The 20,431-nt window shown below is 32.5% G+C and overlaps 1 protein-coding gene across 1 annotated transcript in view; it reads left to right on the top strand.

The window, feature by feature from the left end:
- The window catches only part of LOC117122341, a gene marked incomplete at its 3' end in the record, with an annotated part of 46,222 nt that extends 25,950 nt beyond the window's left edge, over positions 1 to 20,272 (top strand). Inside the window, exons 24-40 of the mRNA XM_033267903.1 lie at positions 1,510 to 1,755; positions 2,263 to 2,388; positions 4,569 to 4,691; positions 5,362 to 5,484; positions 6,440 to 6,562; positions 7,208 to 7,327; positions 7,659 to 7,784; positions 8,055 to 8,171; positions 8,805 to 8,924; positions 9,992 to 10,141; positions 10,845 to 10,994; positions 12,833 to 12,958; positions 13,971 to 14,099; positions 14,554 to 14,669; positions 15,784 to 16,024; positions 18,574 to 18,705; positions 20,142 to 20,272. Of these exons, the coding sequence (XP_033123794.1) occupies positions 1,510 to 1,755; positions 2,263 to 2,388; positions 4,569 to 4,691; positions 5,362 to 5,484; positions 6,440 to 6,562; positions 7,208 to 7,327; positions 7,659 to 7,784; positions 8,055 to 8,171; positions 8,805 to 8,924; positions 9,992 to 10,141; positions 10,845 to 10,994; positions 12,833 to 12,958; positions 13,971 to 14,099; positions 14,554 to 14,669; positions 15,784 to 16,024; positions 18,574 to 18,705; positions 20,142 to 20,272 (2,399 nt within the window). The remainder of the gene's footprint in view (positions 1 to 1,509; positions 1,756 to 2,262; positions 2,389 to 4,568; positions 4,692 to 5,361; positions 5,485 to 6,439; positions 6,563 to 7,207; positions 7,328 to 7,658; positions 7,785 to 8,054; positions 8,172 to 8,804; positions 8,925 to 9,991; positions 10,142 to 10,844; positions 10,995 to 12,832; positions 12,959 to 13,970; positions 14,100 to 14,553; positions 14,670 to 15,783; positions 16,025 to 18,573; positions 18,706 to 20,141) is intronic.
- Between the last annotated feature and the right edge of the window lie 159 nt (positions 20,273 to 20,431).

Genomic DNA, 20,431 nt, shown 5'->3' with positions numbered 1-20,431 from the left:
CATGTTAAAACACTGACATAAAACATGAGTACATACTGTAGACCTAATCATAAAAAATTGAAATAGAAAAACCACATTATGATTTTTTAAATGTTAAAAATTTATTTTGAATCCGACTAAAATCAAATGAATGCCCGATGGCGTGCATTTTGATACTATTTTTTTTAGAACCACGCCCAAGAATTAGGCCTACGTTAAAATTAGGTGGGGCGCATAGCATCTAGTAGGCCTTCAATTATCCTCAATAGGAACAATTGGTATTGTTGAGTGACAGACATTTCGCTTCAGTCCTTCATATTTGTTCGACCATTGGAGGCTATGTTTGAAACCCGTCAGTGACAAGGATGCATCCAATGACGTGAATCACTGGTGATATGTCGGTGACACTTCCTTTTCAAATATTTACTTTAATAATACTAATTAGTCATAATAACGATAATAAAGGTGATAACAACAACAATATTAATAGTAATATTTATTTTAACAATACTTAATAGTAATAATACTAATATATTATTAATAACGATATTTAAATATCTATTTTGATAATACTAATTAGTAATAATAATGATATTGAATGTGATAATAGCAATAATAACTGCAATAATAAATTAAAGATGTTTATTTTTATAATAATAGTAATACTAATTAGTAATAATAATAATAATGATGATACTTATAAGACTAGGCCTACTTAGTAATAATAGGGTATGTAATAATATCGATAATAAAGGTGACAACAACAACAATAATAATAATAATAATAATAATAATAATAATAATAATAACGATAATATTAGAAAAATACCAATAAAACACCAATAACAATATTTTATAAATTACTATTATTAAAATAATAATAATAAGACTAATATATAATAATAATAATAATAATAATAACAATAACAATAATAATAATAATAATATAAATAAAAAAATTGAGAATTATTTATTATTTATCAGCAAAAATTTAAACATTACATAATGTTAATGCTAAGACTAATAATTAATATTAAAACTAACGGTAATAAAAACAAAAATAATAATAACAACAATAATAACAGCAGTAATAATAACAATAAGTAATACTTAAAGAATTAGTATTTTATACTTGATGAATTACTCCTTCAAAGTGTAGTAGTAGTAGTACCAGTAAATGACTTGTAGCCGAGTTGATTTGTGGCCGAGTTGACTGTAGCCAAACTTTTTGTGGCCGAGTTGACTTGTGGCCGAGTTGGATCAAATTCGTTTCAAATATTTCATTGCTTATAGTAAAAAGGAAATACATTAAAATGTACATAATTTTGTGGCTATTCTAACATTAGGTCCACTACTATAAATATAAAAAAAAATTGAAAAAAATGATAAACATAGTATTTTGATTACCTGTGTGTTAAAATCGTGATGTGATGAATTCTGTTTTTGAAAACAAATCAATGATGCATCTAAATTAGAGATGAAGAAAAACCAGAAATTTCAAATTTTCTTCTTAACTGTCGTTTATTACAGACATAGATGAATGCACAACGGTTGCTGATGCATGCGATGTAAATGCAAAATGTACTAACACTGAAGGGTCGTATGAATGTGACTGTAACGAAGGGTTTAGCGTTAATGGGACTCATTGTGACGACATTAATGAGTGTAACTTATCCAGACATGACTGTAACAAGAATGCTAATTGTAGTAACACTGAAGGAGGATATCAGTGTAAGTGTATCGAAGGGTTCGAGGGAGACGGAAGGATTTGTAACAGTAAGTCATTAGGTCATATTTGTAATCATATCTTGTATAATATTGTTTAGAAAAAAATGATGAGGGAAATAACTATCCTATGGGGATAAATGTATACGTAGTAGACCCAATGTTACCAATATTACTAAGATGAGAAGGTAGGAAAGGACAGTGATTATGATTGGAAGTTTGTTAGAATCAGTTTTAAATAAACCTGAATGAAATCTTAATGATCAGCGTCTATATTTTTATAAATAATATATAGTAAATTAAAAATATATTATATATAATTTATATGTTCATGTTGGTTTAATAAACCGTGAAAAGTATAAGTAAAGGTAAGGATAACTGTGAAGGTGGGAGACTATAATCCATAATTGTAGTGAGCGGCTCCACGCATTCAACTAGCCAACATTTAAATAAGTTAATAATAATTTGAAAGATAATTTGTTCGGACATTTCCTTTTAGAATTTATATTTAATCATATCTCTGTTAAATTTACTGCACAATTTATATTTTATTTCAAGAAATCAACGTGTGCGATACAAAGGAATGTCCAGAGTATTCTACCTGTTCAGAAGATCTTGAGGATTGCATTTGCAGAGATGGTTTCTATTCATCTATTACGGCCAATGGTACAGATACATGTAAAGGTATGTTTAGCATTATCTAAATCTACTTCTTTAAGGAACAGACTTACAAGGATACAAGTAATCATGCCATTTCGCATGGTTTCTAAATATTGGTTTATTTTCTCATTTAGTTAAATGCATTCTTTTAACATTTTTATAAGAAGCTCTTCTCAATTTGTCGTGTATATTTAAAAATGCTCATTCTGAATTTAATATATTTTGAATACATGCATAGTTTTAAATGATTGTTTAAATTGAATTAATTGGCTTATTGAGCAATTGATTAAGTGATAAAAATATTGGTTGCTAATGAAACTTTTTGGACTATTAATGGAATTCTTGAAAAACCGATAATATATTTTTAATTTGTTTTTAGATAAATGTATTGTTTCCATCGGTATTTGAACCGAATACCCTTTGATTACCGTTCGTACATTCTACCATTTGGTATGCATTGCAATCAGTGGTAGATTTTTATTAAAATGTATATAATACTGTGGGTACAGTACTTCTAATATATAAATATACAAAAACAAAATACTGATAAACTAAGTATTTTGATTAACTGTGTATTAAAATGGAGATGCGATGCGTCTGTCATATGCAACGAATGTTAATGGGGCACATATTAGGAACATAGTTACGAAGAAACCCCTCCATATTGATGAATGAAGATGCTAGTAAGTGTTTAATAAAAACGTATTGTTCCCATCGGAATCTGATACTGAGATTTCCCGATTACTGTTTGGATGCTTTACCAACTTATCTAATGAGACCAGTGGTGCAAACCCTTGTATTTGCCCATTAAAGTTTCTTAAGATAATGCTTTTGTTCAGATAACGAGATCTTCCAACTCCATCCAACTTGTTCGACGGGTCTACCATAAATTGACTGGTGACAATTCATTTCCGTCTATTGCTTCCAAACTTTGGAATGGTCTGCCAAATTTGCTCAGGTCTTGACATTCAGTTAGGCAGTTCAAAGCCTATCTAAAACACAACCTATTTCAATAGTCTCCTCTCACATTGCTTGAGATCTTATTTGTTTATTGTTTTGTTCGTTTTCTTATTTTTCTATTGAACTTTTTTTTTTGCTTCGAGCTACTGCTTTGTTGCATTATTTAATTTTGCACACTTCTTTTGGGTTTGGTTCTATGCAAGCTCTACTCAGGGATTTTGCTGACTTCAGTGGAAGTGCTATGTGACAAGTAACAAGTAAATGCGCAATACGCAATGTACATACTTAAGGCATTTAATACTAATTTTTGTTATGAAAAAACACCTCCATTGGTGGTAAATATGATAATACTTGTATGTATTATTACTATCATTGGTAAATTATCAAAATGCCATTAAACATTGTTTGTATTTCGTTTCTTTATAGCCTAATTATAATGTAGCTCTATCCTTTTTTAATATCATATTGTATATGTCTTTTATATAATTATAATGTTGCTCTATCCTTTTGTATTATCATATTGTATAGTTTTTTTTTAAATTATTCTAATTATTAATTATTTCTAATATACTCAAAATTCTTGTGTATTTCAATAATGTATTTGTTCTGTTTGGTGATCCTGGTTTATATTATATATGTATTTTATGCAAGCCTTTTAGCTTTGTACACTTTGTATTGTTGTTTTTTTTATACCTTAATAAATAAATGAAATCCAGGTGCTATACAGATAGTTCGACTGATTAAGTGATTCAGCAGGGGTGGCACAGGATTTGCCCGACGAGAGTCCGAGGTCCCTGACATGGGGTGGGGGCCATTTCCCCGATGAGAGCAAAGTGGGTGTGGTCGAGCATTGCTTAAAATGTTTCGGAAGTGGTCCAGTGGGCAAAGCACCCAAAAAATCTTGAAAATTTAGGGGTTTCAAAGGCTTATTTAATCGATTTTAGAGTTTACTAATATTTAGAAAATACATATAATTTATTTTTCTCCCCGACGAATTGTGATTTTCCTCCCCGACAGGGTGACCAGCTCTCCCCGACGGGGTCCCCGCTGGCGCCACCCCTGTTACTCAGTTGATTAAATGGAACTATTGATAGATTGAATAAAGTAATGGCATAGGCCTATCAAGGAAACTATGACTTTTTGAGTATTTGATTTATTGGTCATTGATACCAGCAGTTGACGGATAATGTTCTGACTATAAACAATAATATTTTGATTGTTATTTATTTTAATTAATAATGTAGATGTTAACGAGTGTTCAAACAATGCGACGTTGTGTTGGCCTAACTCAACTTGTAGAAATGATCCTGGGACGTTTGAATGCGTTTGCAACAGTGGCTTTATGAAGGATGGAGAAACATGCCAAGGTTAGTATAAATTATTTTTTGAAATAACAATGTTTAATTAATTAAAAATAAAAATTCAGTAGTCTATTTCGTGAATACTTACCTGGATAAACCGACTAATTGCCATTGTTCCCAAACGGAACACCCCTTCGAAATAAATGGAACAGTCCGACCCAGGGCGCCACGTACGAACCGTCTCCCTAACAAATGTCTTCATTCCCTTTTCGACCTTCGTTGGAAAGTGAACCTCCTTCAGAGTGCTCTATCATAGAGTTGTTCCGTACGTGTTAGCGTGTTCGTGTTCGCGATACTGCGATAAGGATTTTCAGCCTTGGAGTTTAATTTCAAGAAGTTTTTTGATTTGGGTGTGACAAAGTTATCTAACATGAGAGGATTTAATTATTACCCCTATTTTTATAATAATTTAAACACAATTAAATCACAAAAAAGATCAACTGTTAAAGAAGTTACAGTAGAAAAATAGGTAAAATCCCAAAGAGGGGAGAAACAAATTACAAACAAAAATTGTTGAAAAAATACAAAAACAAAAAAACAGAAAAACAATGCATTGTATGTAAACTTCAATTTGGCTTGTGCGATTTGAGCTATGTTGCTTATCAACACGTTAGATAACATATAAAGGGAAAGATAGGTATACATGGTGTAAGCAACTTTACTGTATTATTTTCAGATATCAATGAGTGTCTTCTTGGAATTAGCGACTGCACTCAAGAGTGCACTAATACAGCTCCAGGCTATATTTGCTCATGTTTGGATGCATTTAAACTTGAACAAGATAATGTAACGTGTACCGGTACGTATTTACATACCCCTACACACCCAAAACACACATGCACACCCACACCCACCCACGTTATTTGAATCTGTACAGCCGTGAAGCCTATGCGGTCTGACGGTTATGATGCTCGCGAGATGTTGCAGGTTTGAATCCCGTATTAGGCATTTTATTACACAATTTCTTTATTTTTTTATAGAACAACATTCGTCGAGAGCTATGTTACACGCTGTATTTTCATGTCTTCTTAATATGCAACCAGTAAAACAACATGAACAGTTTTCTACACCTAATCTATGAATAATCAAAAGGCTATTTTTCATTATCAGCTTAATTTCATTCAAGTGCTTACTTAATAATGTTACCAGTTGTATATTTACCTGATGAGTGTAGTCAGTTCTTCTGAATATACATTTGTAGTTGAATAAAAATATGAAAAGTAAAGAAATTTACATCTATTTCTGTTAATTATTTAGCTCTACATTAATATTGAGCACTCATATATATATAGAAAAATATGGAGACGATGGTAAATGAAAATACAGACATCGAAGGTAGACTTAAGGAACACAAAAATATTTATTATAAGTAATAATATATTATTATATATTTATATTAATATTTAATATTAATATTTATATATACATACATATATATATATATATATATTATATATAGGTATGTATACAATATTTTATATTTAACTTATGCACATTTTTAAGTGGGATTATTAACAGAAATTTTAAATATATCTAATAATGATAATAATATGAGTATTATATTCTACTGTTACTGTAATTATTACAATATTTATATATAATTGTATTATTATGATTATTATTATTATTATTGTTATTATTAATGTTAGTGTTTTAAGCTCATCTTCCAATCTATAAATGGTTTTTCAGACACCAATGTGTCTCTAATTTTAATTAGAGACACATTGGTTTACAAAACATTCCCTTATTCTCAGTTTCAGAAAATTCAACATGCAACAATGAAACTATTTGTGGCCTCGGAATATGTTACGTTTTAGATGGAAATGACACGTGTTCGTGTAACAACGGTTTTGACTTTGTCAATAATACATGTATAGGTAGGTAAACACGTATAGCTTTAAATTTGGAAGTAAATTTATATGCTATGTACTATGAATGTAAGAAAATGTAACATTAGGCCTCAGTTTAGTTTTCTCAATAAAGCATTGACTACAGTACAGACAACTAGTATTATCTAAGGCAATTAATAAATTATGCAAGATATCATTGATGACCTGATTATTGTGTTTGCTAATTAATTCAAACCGTTGGAGTAAGTGTGTATGGATTGGTACAGGGAACACTTGGAGTTCCTTCTGAAAGGCTTTCTTTTTTGAGTGCACTTTGCTGTGTTTTGGAGACCATTTATTGGGTTATGCGGGTCATTAGGACCTTAGTGAAGTAACTCTCCTACCTCTTGACACATATTTCGATTAGATTTCATTTAGCCGTGGTCTCCATTTATCCACCATGGTCCCCGTTTCAACGTCTGTTGGAGACCAAACCCATAGACCACATCATTTTATCAAGTACCAACAGTTGAACTGTATTATAGTAAAATTATGCACTGAAATACACATAAGGCCAATAGTAGACACTTGATTTATATTTCTTACGAGACACTTATCTATTATGTCCTTTCTTTGAAGATTGAAGGTATAATTACAAGTAACCTGATTTTAACATATTTTGCTATTTCTCAGATATCAACGAATGCGATGGGAATAATTCATGCGAAATGGATTGTATAAATACGTTAGGTGGCTACAATTGCAGTTGTTCAAAAGGCTATGAGCTTGACGCCGATTTTAGAAATTGCATTGGTATGTACATAAATTGAAAAATCTTTCATACTATTACAAACTGTTAATAGGTGATTGAAGCAAATGGTGGCGCCAAGATTTTCCAAAGCGTAGGCTATATAGTGAGGGTGGGATAGCTAATATGTCGACAGAGACTCTGACAATTTCGGAGACGAAGGGAAACTACAATAGAGGCAAAAACCTGGTGGGGTGGTTATTTAAATTATTATTTTAAATGATAAATTATTATTATTATTATTATTAATAGTGTTATTATTATTGTTATTATTGTTATTATTATTATTATTATAATTATTATTATACTATAATGCTAGTATGGTGATTGTTTCAGATGTTAATGAATGTCTATCTGACAATACAAATAATTGTTCAGAAGATGCAGATTGTGTTAACATTGATGGCGGATTTAACTGCGCATGTTCGATAGGATACAACGGAACTGGTTACATATGTGAAGGTAAGAAATTATAAAGTCATCTAAAAATACATAACAGTATGTTTATCTCAATATATATTGCTAATATAATCATTTTAGGAGCTTAATTAACTTTATCAAATAAAAATAACAATGACTTATAATTGTGTAAAACAGAGACAGGTAAGACATCTGACAAATCATGTTTTTTCTCATGTATGTTGGGCTTCAGATAATGCTCTACTTCAAAATTTAAGTAAACTTTGTCCAGACTGACAGATTATAATTTTGATAATTTATTTGTTCGTTTAGACATCAACGAATGTGCCAATCAGCCGTGTTCCAATAACAGTAAATGCAACAATACAATTGGATCCTACACTTGTCGATGCGATGACGGATATATACTAAATGAAGGGGAATGCGAAGGTATACTAAATCCTGGCATCATAGTACGGCAGTCGGCCAACAAATCTATCTTCCTTCCGTGTTAGCGCTTGGCGTCGCGATGCTGTCTGCTGATTGTTGAGGGCAGGCTGAGCGTAGGGTGTTTGAAAACGTCAAAGTTGTATCAGTTGGCTGATAACAATATTGGCGCAGTGTGTGATGGGCTTTAATTTACACTATGTTTTACTAGGCCTACCATTTCGTACAGTGTTATTTTGCTAATATTCGAACATAGTAAAACTAACATTCCTGAAAGTTTATACTGGAAGTAATTACATTGTTGTTAATGCATAATAAATATTACTATAAACAATAATGATGATAACCATGCCTATCAGTACTGTACTTAGGTCTATGTTTAAAATCGTTTTGAGCTGTATGTTTTCTGTATCAATAATATTTTTGAATTCAAACTTGTAAATAACCTTGTGAGGTGCCACTGTTCATAATGTTGAATACAAGAATCAATGCAACAGCCCTCTCTAAATCTGTATAGTTTTGAAACCCAAACTATTTGTGGTGTCGCCAATATATTTAATTCCAGAAAATATGATTCGTCACAACAATCAATACGTAAATACTAATATGCCTAGTTTTTATAATTATTTTTTAAAGATTTCAACGAATGTGTTTCGACCGAAAGATGCGATAGTAACGAACTTTGCAAAAATTTTCCCGGAGGCTTTGAATGTGAATGCAAGGCTGGGTATACAATAAATGCAACAGAATGTGAAGGTAACACCAAAGAGTATAGAATTGTAAGAAATCCAACTGCTTTGATTTTGTATGCACGCAGTAAAACGTTAATTAAGTACTACCATGAAATAGGGGCACCCTATTAGAGTTCGAATAGGGTTTTAAAACTCGACACAGCACTTGTACGGAACGAAAGCCTTTTCTTTCTTTTGAAGGACGCCCTCTAATTCAGGGGCGGATCAAGAATTTTTTTAATGGGGGAGGGGCACAACATATTGAGAATAGATAACTGAGAGCGCTAATTTCAATATATGCCTTGAAAATGTTAAAATTTAGTGGCAAAACGGGGGGAGGGGCAGTTCCCCCGTGCCCCCTTGTTTGTGGTACTACTTTCTAAAATATGATTGCGGTCCAATGAAACCACTAGAGTTTGACCTCCTGCAGTTCTCTATTCTTTGGAAACATTGTGTGAGTGATGTTGATAATACAAAATGTGTGTTCTTAATGTACTTGTGTTTATAAGTATGAAAGGTAGGGAGGTGAAACAATGCGTGCAAGCTTAGTAGGAAATGAGCAAAAGTAGTGTGAGCGATAATAGTGAGAGTGGTGAGTGGTGCCTTTTCACGATAGAGGAGTGGTGTGAATTTGTTAGAATGATATGCATTTTTTAAATAATTACATTAAAGAATTTAAAATAAATTATAGGTTCGAAAAAAAAATCTTAATCAGAGGTAACCCTTAAAAGTTGGAAGGCTGTCGGGTACTTCTGTTGGTGATGGTGGTCCACCGGGAACAATTCCCTGCTCTTTTCCAAAGAGTTTACTGCGTAACATGCACAATAGGCAAAAAACAAAAAAATAAACAAAAAAACAAATAAATAAGAAATAGAGACAGTGCACTTTTTTGAATCGCTACCATTTGTGAACACACAATTACCACTAGTTGAGCCGTTGGAAAATCTAAAAAATACCCCTCAACAACTCAATAATAAACGTGATTGATTATTAAGGAACATATGAAAATAGACATTTCACTTACAAAATCGTTGAATGCTAGGTTAGGCTTTAATCACTTGAAAGTTAAATGTCCTCATTATTATTTTCCAGATATCAATGAATGTAATGAAGACCCATGTGACGTAAATGCGAAATGCGAAAACACAGAAGGATCATTTCTATGTTTTTGTAATAAAGGGTATTACGGCAACGGGAAGTTTTGTGAGAATTATAACGAATGCGCTAATTCAACTATATGCGGTAAATACGCTGATTCAACAAAACAGGGAATTATAAACTAAATTTTTATTTTCTTCCTTTCGATTGTTAAGATGTGTATAAGAGACAGCACACACACACATAAAGGAAAAGTTCATCAATAAATCACGATACGGTGTAGAGATAAACTCCAAAGTGGCTTGCAGTAATGCTATAATGATATATATAAAGTTTGAATGTTAAATAAATAGAATGTCCGAAGATAACTTGTTTGGCTTACGATGATCTTCCCTGCGGCAGACATGCCTAAGTCATCACAGTCGGCCATAATGAATTTGTAAATCAATTGAGCAACATCTTGTTATATTTAGCAATCTGATGTTGGTCTTTTTTTCTGTGCCACCATTTGATATTTTTAATATGGCATAGACATCTTTGCTGGAAGTGACCCATTTTGCCCAGATGGTGTGCTAGATGTTTCCCATATTTCCATGTGGATCCGTACAGGATCCACATGGAAATATTACGATTGTGTTAAAGACTCTGAACTTAGTTTGGTTTTAATTCCGTTGCTGTCCCAGACCCGTTTGCTTTCTGTTTATCAATTTCAATATTTTAGATACTGGTCCTCCCAGGTAAATAAAATTCTCAGTTGAATTTAAGGTGTACATTCTCATTTATTGAATAGTGCTTTAAATGTGTGAGATTTTGTTTGTCAATACGAATTTCATAAACATTTTATCAGGAGCTTATACATATCACTTTTTAGATATTAACGAATGCGAGACAGAATCAAATTGTCCTGAAAACTCAAATTGCTTTAACATAAATGGAAGTTATTATTGTGAATGTAAAGATGGCTATGACGGCTACGACAGTGATCGCTCATGCAAAAGTAAGTATAACGATGTACTGATTGATATATTTTAAATATATCAATCAGTTGCCCTGCTCCCCTAAAAAAGGGGAGCAGGGCAAAACAGCAAAAAACCAAAACGGCAATGACCAAAACGGCAACAAACCAAAACGGCAAAAATAAGTACCAAAATGGCTATAGACCAAAACAAATTAGCAGAAAATATTCCAACTGGCAATAGGCCTATATATTTTATATTTTATTTATTTAATATGTTTTATATATTATTTTTATATTATATAAGTTTTTTGTATAATAAATGTAATTAATTCAATCTAATTGCAATCCTCATTCTCGACCACCCCCCCCCCAACCCACGAAAATATCTCTGGTCCATCTACTGCAGTCAATCACAATACTCCAGTGATAATTTATGGATGTATAGACAGTGGCGGCACCATCGGGGGGGTGGGGACTTAAGCCCCCCATCGGTCTTGTCAAGCCGGCCCCCACCCATCGGCCAAAGCTCGTCGGGCAGTCGGACCAAAAAAAAAAAAATTAGAAAAAAAATTGGCCTAGTTTTCCTATCCCAGCCATTTCAAGCCATCTAGAAGTCTCAATTTTTTTTTTTTTAATCTCGTTTTGGGAGTGGGGGCACCCCCTCCCATACCCAACCCTGGCTCCAGCCTTCGGCCCTCAGATAACGCTGCGCGTTATAGTTACACCCATAAATACTTAGTGTCCATTCGGACACCTTAGCCCCCCCCCATAAATTATATCCAGAGCCACCACAGTGTATAGGGCTAACAAAATCTTATAAGATTTTACATGCCTATTATTGTGTTTGAAAAAAATGAAGGATATGCTTCTTTTTAACCATTTTATTATCAATACGCAAGTCAATGAGAGTTCTAGTTCGTCGACAATGTTGTTGTATAGGCAAGATATACAGACAGCATATGTTTCTGTTTACATTTCTTATGAAAAGTTGACTTGAAGTCAACTTTTCATTAGAATCCTTTACGAATGCAACATATGCGAGTTCAGTAAACAAAAAGTCACTAAATCGCTAAATCGCGGTTTCCTGTCAAATAGTGGAAAATCGATGTATCACATGAAAATTCAATAGTCGGTTTCCTGTCCAAAACTGTTTTGCGACGATTTTAGTTTACGTTATGTCGATTTCACAACACACCAGTCGCAATCGGTTTCCTGTCAAATCGCATTTTCTTACGATAAAACGATGTAATCGTAAGTAAATCTGCCTTCTTACGTCGACAGGAAACCAGGCTTTACCGGCACTCGCCGCGTTGTACAACGCTTGTACAACTGCCGCATGACGAATCCATCCTACTTTCTGTGAGTGCTAGATTGCGAAGCCATCTGCTTAACCACCAAGCTAATCTACTCTACTTCACTACACTATTAAATCGATCACTACTACACCACTACCACCACATTACATTATTAATATCACTGCTGCTTTTACTATGACTACATTTAAAGCTACAGCTACTATTACCAGTACTACCACAACCACTACTACTAATACCACCACCACCACCACTACTACTGTTGCTATAGACTACTACTGTCACTACTACTATTACTACTACTTCTATTACTACTAATGTTACTAGCTACTAAAACAACTACTACTACTACTACTACTACTACTACTACTACTTCTACTACTACTGCTGCTGCTACTACTGCTGCTGCTACTATAGTACTGCTACTGCTACTGCTATTGTTGTTGTTGTTGCCACAGCTACAACTACAACTATTTCTAATACAACTACCACAAGTATTCAACAAAACAGGGAATTATAAACTAAATTTTTATTTTCTTCCTTTCGATTGTTATTCACAATTAGATGTTAATGAGTGTGAGTTTGACTTGGATAACTGCGAGGACCAAAGAGCCAATTGCAGTGACACTGATGGCTCATATGAATGTAATTGTAACAAAGGTTTTGTTGGTAATGGAACGTATTGTGAGGGTAAGTTTCAATCAACCTACACTATGTCTTTTACAGTAAGACAAACGTACATTTCTTAGCAGTTTTAAGGAATAACAATGGATTTTCCAATTACTCATTATTCTTATCATTTGTATAACTGCATCATTCATGACAACATTGTCATTTTTATTACTTGAACACGTATATTTGAATACCTAAGACGGCTAGTACTTTTTTACCTTTACACGCATAAATTATAATTATACATTTCTCTCCAGCTCAAATATGACTGAAACTCATTGAATTCAAACATGGATAGAGAAATTGCATAATTAACATTCACTTAAAACAATTTATCAGATATAAGTTTTGTTTTATAGATGACAGTCGTGTAAAAATAAAACAATCTGGTTTGACCAAACCATAAAAAAATCACATGTCAACAACTTTATTTGCAACTCTCTGATTTTTTTGGTAAATTCACAAAATAAAGATTTTAGACAATCCTTTATTCTCTAAAATCTCATCTAATGTGACACTGGTCCTATCAGTGACTGGATGTATGAGAACTATATGCAGGTGCGAAGCAATTCTTTGCATACAGTGGCACAAAGGGAATTCTATGCATTTAGATAGTTATTATCTTGTTCTCTTTTAAACAAAATTTGTAGGACATTATTATATAAAATTGGAATATTACATCGTGTTATATAGCCACTCCCTTTGAGCCCTCTGGATTTGTAGGCTACCTCGTTTAATAACAAAACACAAAATCAAATTCAAAGGAAATACATGTTAGAACAAAATACGAAACAAAACCAAATGTAATAATTTCACATGATTGTCGGTATATCCCTGAGTGGCAGAAACATTCAACTAAATTAATCAGTGTTCTTAAAGTCTAGCTGTGAACATATAATGTATAGAGATTGCTGAACATTTAAAACTCAATGAAATTGATATAGTTTTGACGATGTTCTCTATTTAGTAACTATTTTAATCATTTAAGGCCATTTTGAAAAAAAATTGATATGTATTTTAAAATTATTAGATGTGAACGAGTGCCTTAGTACACCATGCAATACAAGTCTGTTCGAGAAATGCGACAACACGATTGGCGGTTTTAACTGTATTTGTCAGACGGGTTACTATCGTAGTAATTCAGGTTTACCATGTACAGGTGCTGGTATAATAATATTATTATTATTATTATTATTATTATTATTATTATTATTATTATTATTAAAATTATTATTGAAATTATTATTATTATCCGAGTTACTGATAATAAAGAAAACTGTAATAACAAATATCTTCAAAAATGACGAAAACGTTATCGTCTGAGACAGCTTTTTCAATTGAGGCTCTAAAACTCGAACCACACATTAAACATTCCTGCCGTTCGTACTTACCCTGGCTAGCACTGTTGAAGTCAAGTGGTTTGCGTTATGTTATAGCCTATGTGTTAATATTATTTTATTGCTTGTAAATATAAATGTATTAAAAAGTATGTATGCATTCTGGGTGCTTTTCATCATCTGATGCTAACATTAGGCCACCAGTTAAATATAATGAAATATAACATGAAGTACCATAGAATGTTTTATTTCATTAATTTCTTTTTTAACTTATAGTTGCAGTTACTCAAGAACTGAATGTTAACTTCACTGATGTAAAAGGTGTAAATATCAAAAAGTCTGAAAATCAGAATTTTAATTTAGATATGATGAAAGAGGGCCTTGCAAAAGACGTAAGTTTAACCATGACTTTTTGTTGTTAAATGCAGTTTTTACCTTAACTTTTTTTTAAAAGAAATGTATAAATGATTATAGGCAAACAGTATGAATGAAATACTGTATGTTATAAGCACCTTCACTGAACTGCTAAATGTGTAGTAGGTTGTGACGCATAATGTTTATTGTTATATGTTAGTTTACAAAAGCCGATGTATATTGCCAAAGAAAAACATAATTTCTGGTTTTATATGATCAAGCAAAAATTGGTATATAAAAACAAATATTTTATATTACCAAGTAGCATTTTACCATTTTCAGAAAATAATGCATTCATTATATCTTTCTATTAGTAAACTTTAAATTATTTTCTTTCAATAATATTAAACAATAACAATATATTAAATTAACAATAAAAATAACATAATAATTTGCTAGTTCATGGGTTTATTGTCAACCATCAGGTACCAAATAACTTGTAATTATTAAAATGGAATCATTTCGTAAAAAATCCATGGTAAAGTTATTTAAGCTAGTTGCATCTTGGAAATTGGTCTTTCAAACAATATTCTATTATTTTGGGCTCTTCGTTAGTAAAATATATCATAAAAAAAAGCTTGCAATCACACTTGAGTCATGTTTAGAATAACTAATCAACTATTTGGATTTCAGTCTCTTACAACTTCATTTTAAGATTTAAGTATTTTGCTTATGATGGAGCAAAGAATAGTAATAACACTTTTGAACCATCAGTTTATTCTTAAGAACTCACAATTGTATCTTATTTCAATTATACAAAATAATTTAAATTAAAAAAGAGCTGTACCTCTAGATGTTTTGCAAAAATTATGTGCAATATATCTTCTTTTTTTTTTTTTTTTTTGAATTTACAGATTAAAGGGTAATACCCGAGCCTAGTACAGTAAAAGTCGAATTGTGTACAAACATATTTCTTAAAATGAACCAATACATTTTGGAACAATGCACAGTATCACGACAGCTTGCATTGTTTTTGGTATCAAACTTACAGTAAAGTCTCTCTAGAAATTATATTCATGATGAACATTGTAATCCATATTTCAATCATACAAAAGACTTTCTAAATATTCTGTAATTGTGTTATTTCCACAGGTTCTTGATCTTTTTAAACGAAGTAATAGCAGCAGTCAGTTCTTAAATGTTCATGTTTCATCGTTCACCATTTTGGAATCAGTAGCAGACGTAACCTTTCTAATTGATCTAATATCAGACACTAACATCACAACAACTGACACAAGAAAATTGTTCGTAGATGGATTGGAAGGACGTAATGGCAATCTTCTACGACCCGACAGTTACGTTGTTCTCAATAGCTTACTAGTTGATGTACCAGGTTCGTTTATTTTTTCTCTACAGTGTCATGTTAGTGTTTGGGTTATATACTGATTTGATTTTCATTATCATCATCCACATTATCGTCCCTATTATCATCACCATCACCATCATGATAATCATTATCATTATTTTTATGATCATCATCAACTTCATTATTATCATCATTATATTATCTTCACTATCGTCATCATCATCATCATCCATCTTCATCTTCATTATCATCTATCCCCCGTTTTTCAACTCGTGATTTTCAAGTCTTCTGGATATCTTCCTTTATCTTATGCGATCTGATACTGCCTATAGCTTCACCATTATCATTCATGCTTAACGGATACCCTTCCATCTAGTTCTTGTTGATCCTCTCGGTTTCGAACTCGTTGGTCTATGTCTGGGCCCATACATGGGTCCTTGGTCTGATAATCATATATTTATTTTATATTAATCATACACCGGTAACCCACTACTAAAATAAATGTACTGTAGTAAATAAATATACACATACAGTACCACAGATTATTTATTACAAACACTATATTTTTACACTAACAGCAGTAGAGACATTATTATGAGAGTGTGTTGGGTTCCAACTGTTAAATAAATCATCTGATGATAAAACAATAACATTTATAAGCACAGCGTAAGAACACATTCAACACTGTCTGTGAGATTAGACAGTCTGGTGTTAATTAATACCAGATGTATGGCCTTCTTTTGATGTTGTTTTGAATCTGGAAATTTCATAAGAGTGATGTTTTTCCCTACCTGATATGTTATCGTACTGAATAGGCCTCCTTCGATGTTGTTTGGTCCTGTAGACGTATGCCTTGAATGAGCTCTCCTACCGGTGTGGCTCAAACAGTTCAAACATTGTTGCGACACCATTTTCAAACCAACTTTTTTTTAATTGCATCTAGTAAACTTACATAATCGTACAACGTATAATCTCAATTATCAACACGTCCCCGCACATAACATTAAGCACAGGAACAGAACCCAGAATAATGCACACGGCGGGGAAAATTTGGGCGCTATTGTCCAATACATTAACCTTTGCAATGGATTCGCTGGGAATTTGAAAGTAAATATTATCTTATTTTGAAAGGTACTAAATTCAATCATCTTTTGAAATATTTGGAATCCGCTTTTTTAAACTGAAAAAAAAATTGCATTCTGTTCTTTGTAGAATAGGAAATGGGCATGCTTTGTGTCGATTTAAAAGAGGTTATTCGTTCATTTCATTTCAAAAACATTTATTCAATCAAATCAAATCAATCAATCAGTAATAACAATATAACAAATTAATTATCAATCAATTAATTCAGTATAACAAGTAGAATAAATAATCAATAGCAAAGATATATAGTTAGAATAAATGGAAATGGATAATCAAACCAATCAATCAATAATAGCAAAACAGTATTGTTTTCATTTATGAGTTTGAATTTGATTCGGATAATTTCTAGAAGTTTTGAAGAAAAATTGTTTTGAGATGCCCTAAACGTAAGAGAAAAAATAGTAAAATGAATAGAAATAATAGTGAATTAAAAGTAATGATGATATTAATAATAATAATAATAATAATAATAATGAAATAGTAAAAAATATAATAATATTACAGTAATAAAGGTAATAATAATAATAATAATAATAATAATAATTGGCTCAAGTGTGACTGCATTTTACATTTAAATTTTATATGCTATTTCGCTAACTGCTAGTAACAGTTCACTGTGTAGGTTTATGGTGTGTGCATTAACTGTATTTCATCCATTTAATTTAAAAAAAAAAACACCCACAAAGCTTTCCATATGTGTATTTAGGTACCTTGCAAGTGGCCCTTACCAGGACATCAACCAACGTTTTTACATATCCTGTTTAGGTATCATTTGCTTTTCGGGATTTTGGTATAAACAAAAAGTACCATAAGAGATGCAAAACAAAATGTCATCTTTATTAATAATATTTTATAAAAATAATTGCGTTCAAGTTGACCCGATGTTTTATAACGATTTTGCATTTATATTTCAGTTATAAATCCATGTAAAGAAGATTTGCATGATTGCTATGAAAGAAACTTTCTCAAATGCAATTTCAACGAGATAGATAAGAACTACACCTGTTCAGATTGCATAGAAGGGTACAATGCGTCTCAGACAAACAGCAATAGCATATGTATTGGTAAGATGTATTTTTTTGAAGATGGATAGATATATGTGAAAACCCCTTAAAACAGCATCCAAATAATGTCATGAGAACGTAAAGGAAAAGGAATCTAAAAAAAATCCACCGGGTTCAAACCCGACACCATTCGCATACAACGCAAACTCTATAACAGTACTTGGCGTTCTGTTGATTCAAACGCCAGTAAAATATGAATTCTTTCATTTCTCTTAACGAGTCTGACATCACAACAATGATGTACCACTGTACAGTACGTGATTTTATATTATTCTAGATCTATATGATATGCCCTGATTTGTGCAATATTAATATGTATATATCAATCATGTAGATTTGAGTTTTTTGTTATTGATTTCAAACGTATAGATATTGATGAGTGTAAAGGTGACCCATGTGATAAAGATCGACATGAACAAGACTGTGTAAATGAAGAAGGCAATTACTATTGTACTTGTGAATTTGGATACGTGAACACAACTACTAAAGGCAACTGCATAGGTATGTAACTATACTACACTAATTTTTCGACAGAAATTTTTGGCAACTGTTATTTTAATTTGGTGAACATTGTGCATGACAATAATGATTGAGTCCACGACACATTAGCTATTCAAGTAATTAGCTTTTAATGAATTACAATTGCAATTGTGACAACAAATTTCCACTGGGTGAACTGAGTGTCTTACCTATCAAAGGGCATAAGGAGTTTTTATAAATCAATTTTGTAATAATGGATTTTTCAAAGCCCTTCACTGATAAGTCCTATAAAGTGGCATTGTGCAGCTGCATTCACAGATATATGTTTGTGATACCTTACATGCGCGTAATTACCTGAACTGCGCCTTCCATGATTCTTGGTCACCTCACTATACAGTTTCTCTCCAAAGAATTTCCCAGTACATTTCCTACTGCTCAGTTATTCCTCTGTCTGCCTCTTCTTCTGCTGCCTGACGTGGTACCTTGTAGGATGGTCGTGGACAGGGTTTTGGCTCTGGTTACATGATTGTACCATTTGAACTTTAGCCCCTCTTTCACTAGGGGTTTTTGCAGCATTCGAGTTACAAGAGTTTGCCAAGTTCCTTACTCTGCAAACTCGGCAAAAACTTGTAGGACGATTCAGAAAGCTCGGAGAGAACTCTTACCTACAGGTAGCAGCTCAGAACTCGTGGCGCTAATCTTGAACATGTTCAAAATTATCACCACAATTAGATAACTCGTAGTAAACTTGAAGAACTCGTAGGTAGCTCGTAGAGTACTCGGGGTACTCCTACCTAGCTCGTACACTACTCTGGATACTCGTTGGCGGTTTTGTCATCTACGAGTTTGAGGCGAGCACCCCAAAGCGAGTACAAGTAAGTACGAGTGCACCGAGTTGGCTCGTACCTAACTCGTATCTAAATCGGTACAAACTTGTTACGCTCTTAATAATCTCGGTGCTCTGCTCAGCATAATTCGTACATAACTCGTAACCAACTCCATAAAGTCATACCTCACTCGTAGCTAACAGTAATAAGCTCGTATAGGTCCTTTCCAAGGATCACAAGTTTTTAACTCATAGAAATCGTGCGACTCTTAGGTGAAATAAACCTAGGTGGGAGAGGGGCTTCTCTCTTTTAGACAGTGGTCAGGAGATCTTCAAACAGGCCTGTCTTTTGTCCAATATAAACTAGATTACGTAAATAAAGTGCATACTGTATGATGGTTGCACAATTAGCCAGTTTGAGGGCCTAATGGCAAAACAGTCAATGCGGTACGGCGACTTGCTGTGGTGCACACTCTAGGTTTTACAGTATACATCCTATATAGGACTTCAGAATTTGTTTCCTCATGTTTGTTCGACCAGAGACCCAACCTTTAGGATACCTTTTTAAACTACTTTATTTGGACGACGTAAGGCATGTTAATATCGATATAAATTTAAATTCCTATTACAGAATCAAAGACATTTAGAGCAGAATCTACTATTGAAAAACTAGATGGCATTGAGGAGGTGAAGTGGACAGATGATCTGAAAAACAAAGAATCAGATAAATATAAACACTATTCATCAGCGTTATCTACATCTGTAAGTTACCTAAAATTCACTCAGTCGTTTTCCTATAATAGCATCTATGATAATAGCAATATGACAGTAATGATTATTAAATTAAATTTACACTTTGATTTGGCAAAAGTTACTACAGAATAGAAAGAACAAACAAGTGGAACAATTATTTTCATGTAA

This window comes from Anneissia japonica, unplaced genomic scaffold, assembly GCF_011630105.1.
Source record: "Anneissia japonica isolate Jap-2015-1 unplaced genomic scaffold, ASM1163010v1 scaffold288227_len51653_cov153, whole genome shotgun sequence".
Classification (NCBI taxonomy): Eukaryota; Metazoa; Echinodermata; class Crinoidea; order Comatulida; family Comatulidae; genus Anneissia; species Anneissia japonica.
Note: the sequence above shows the minus strand (reverse complement) of the source record. Positions and strands in the feature narration are given on the sequence as shown.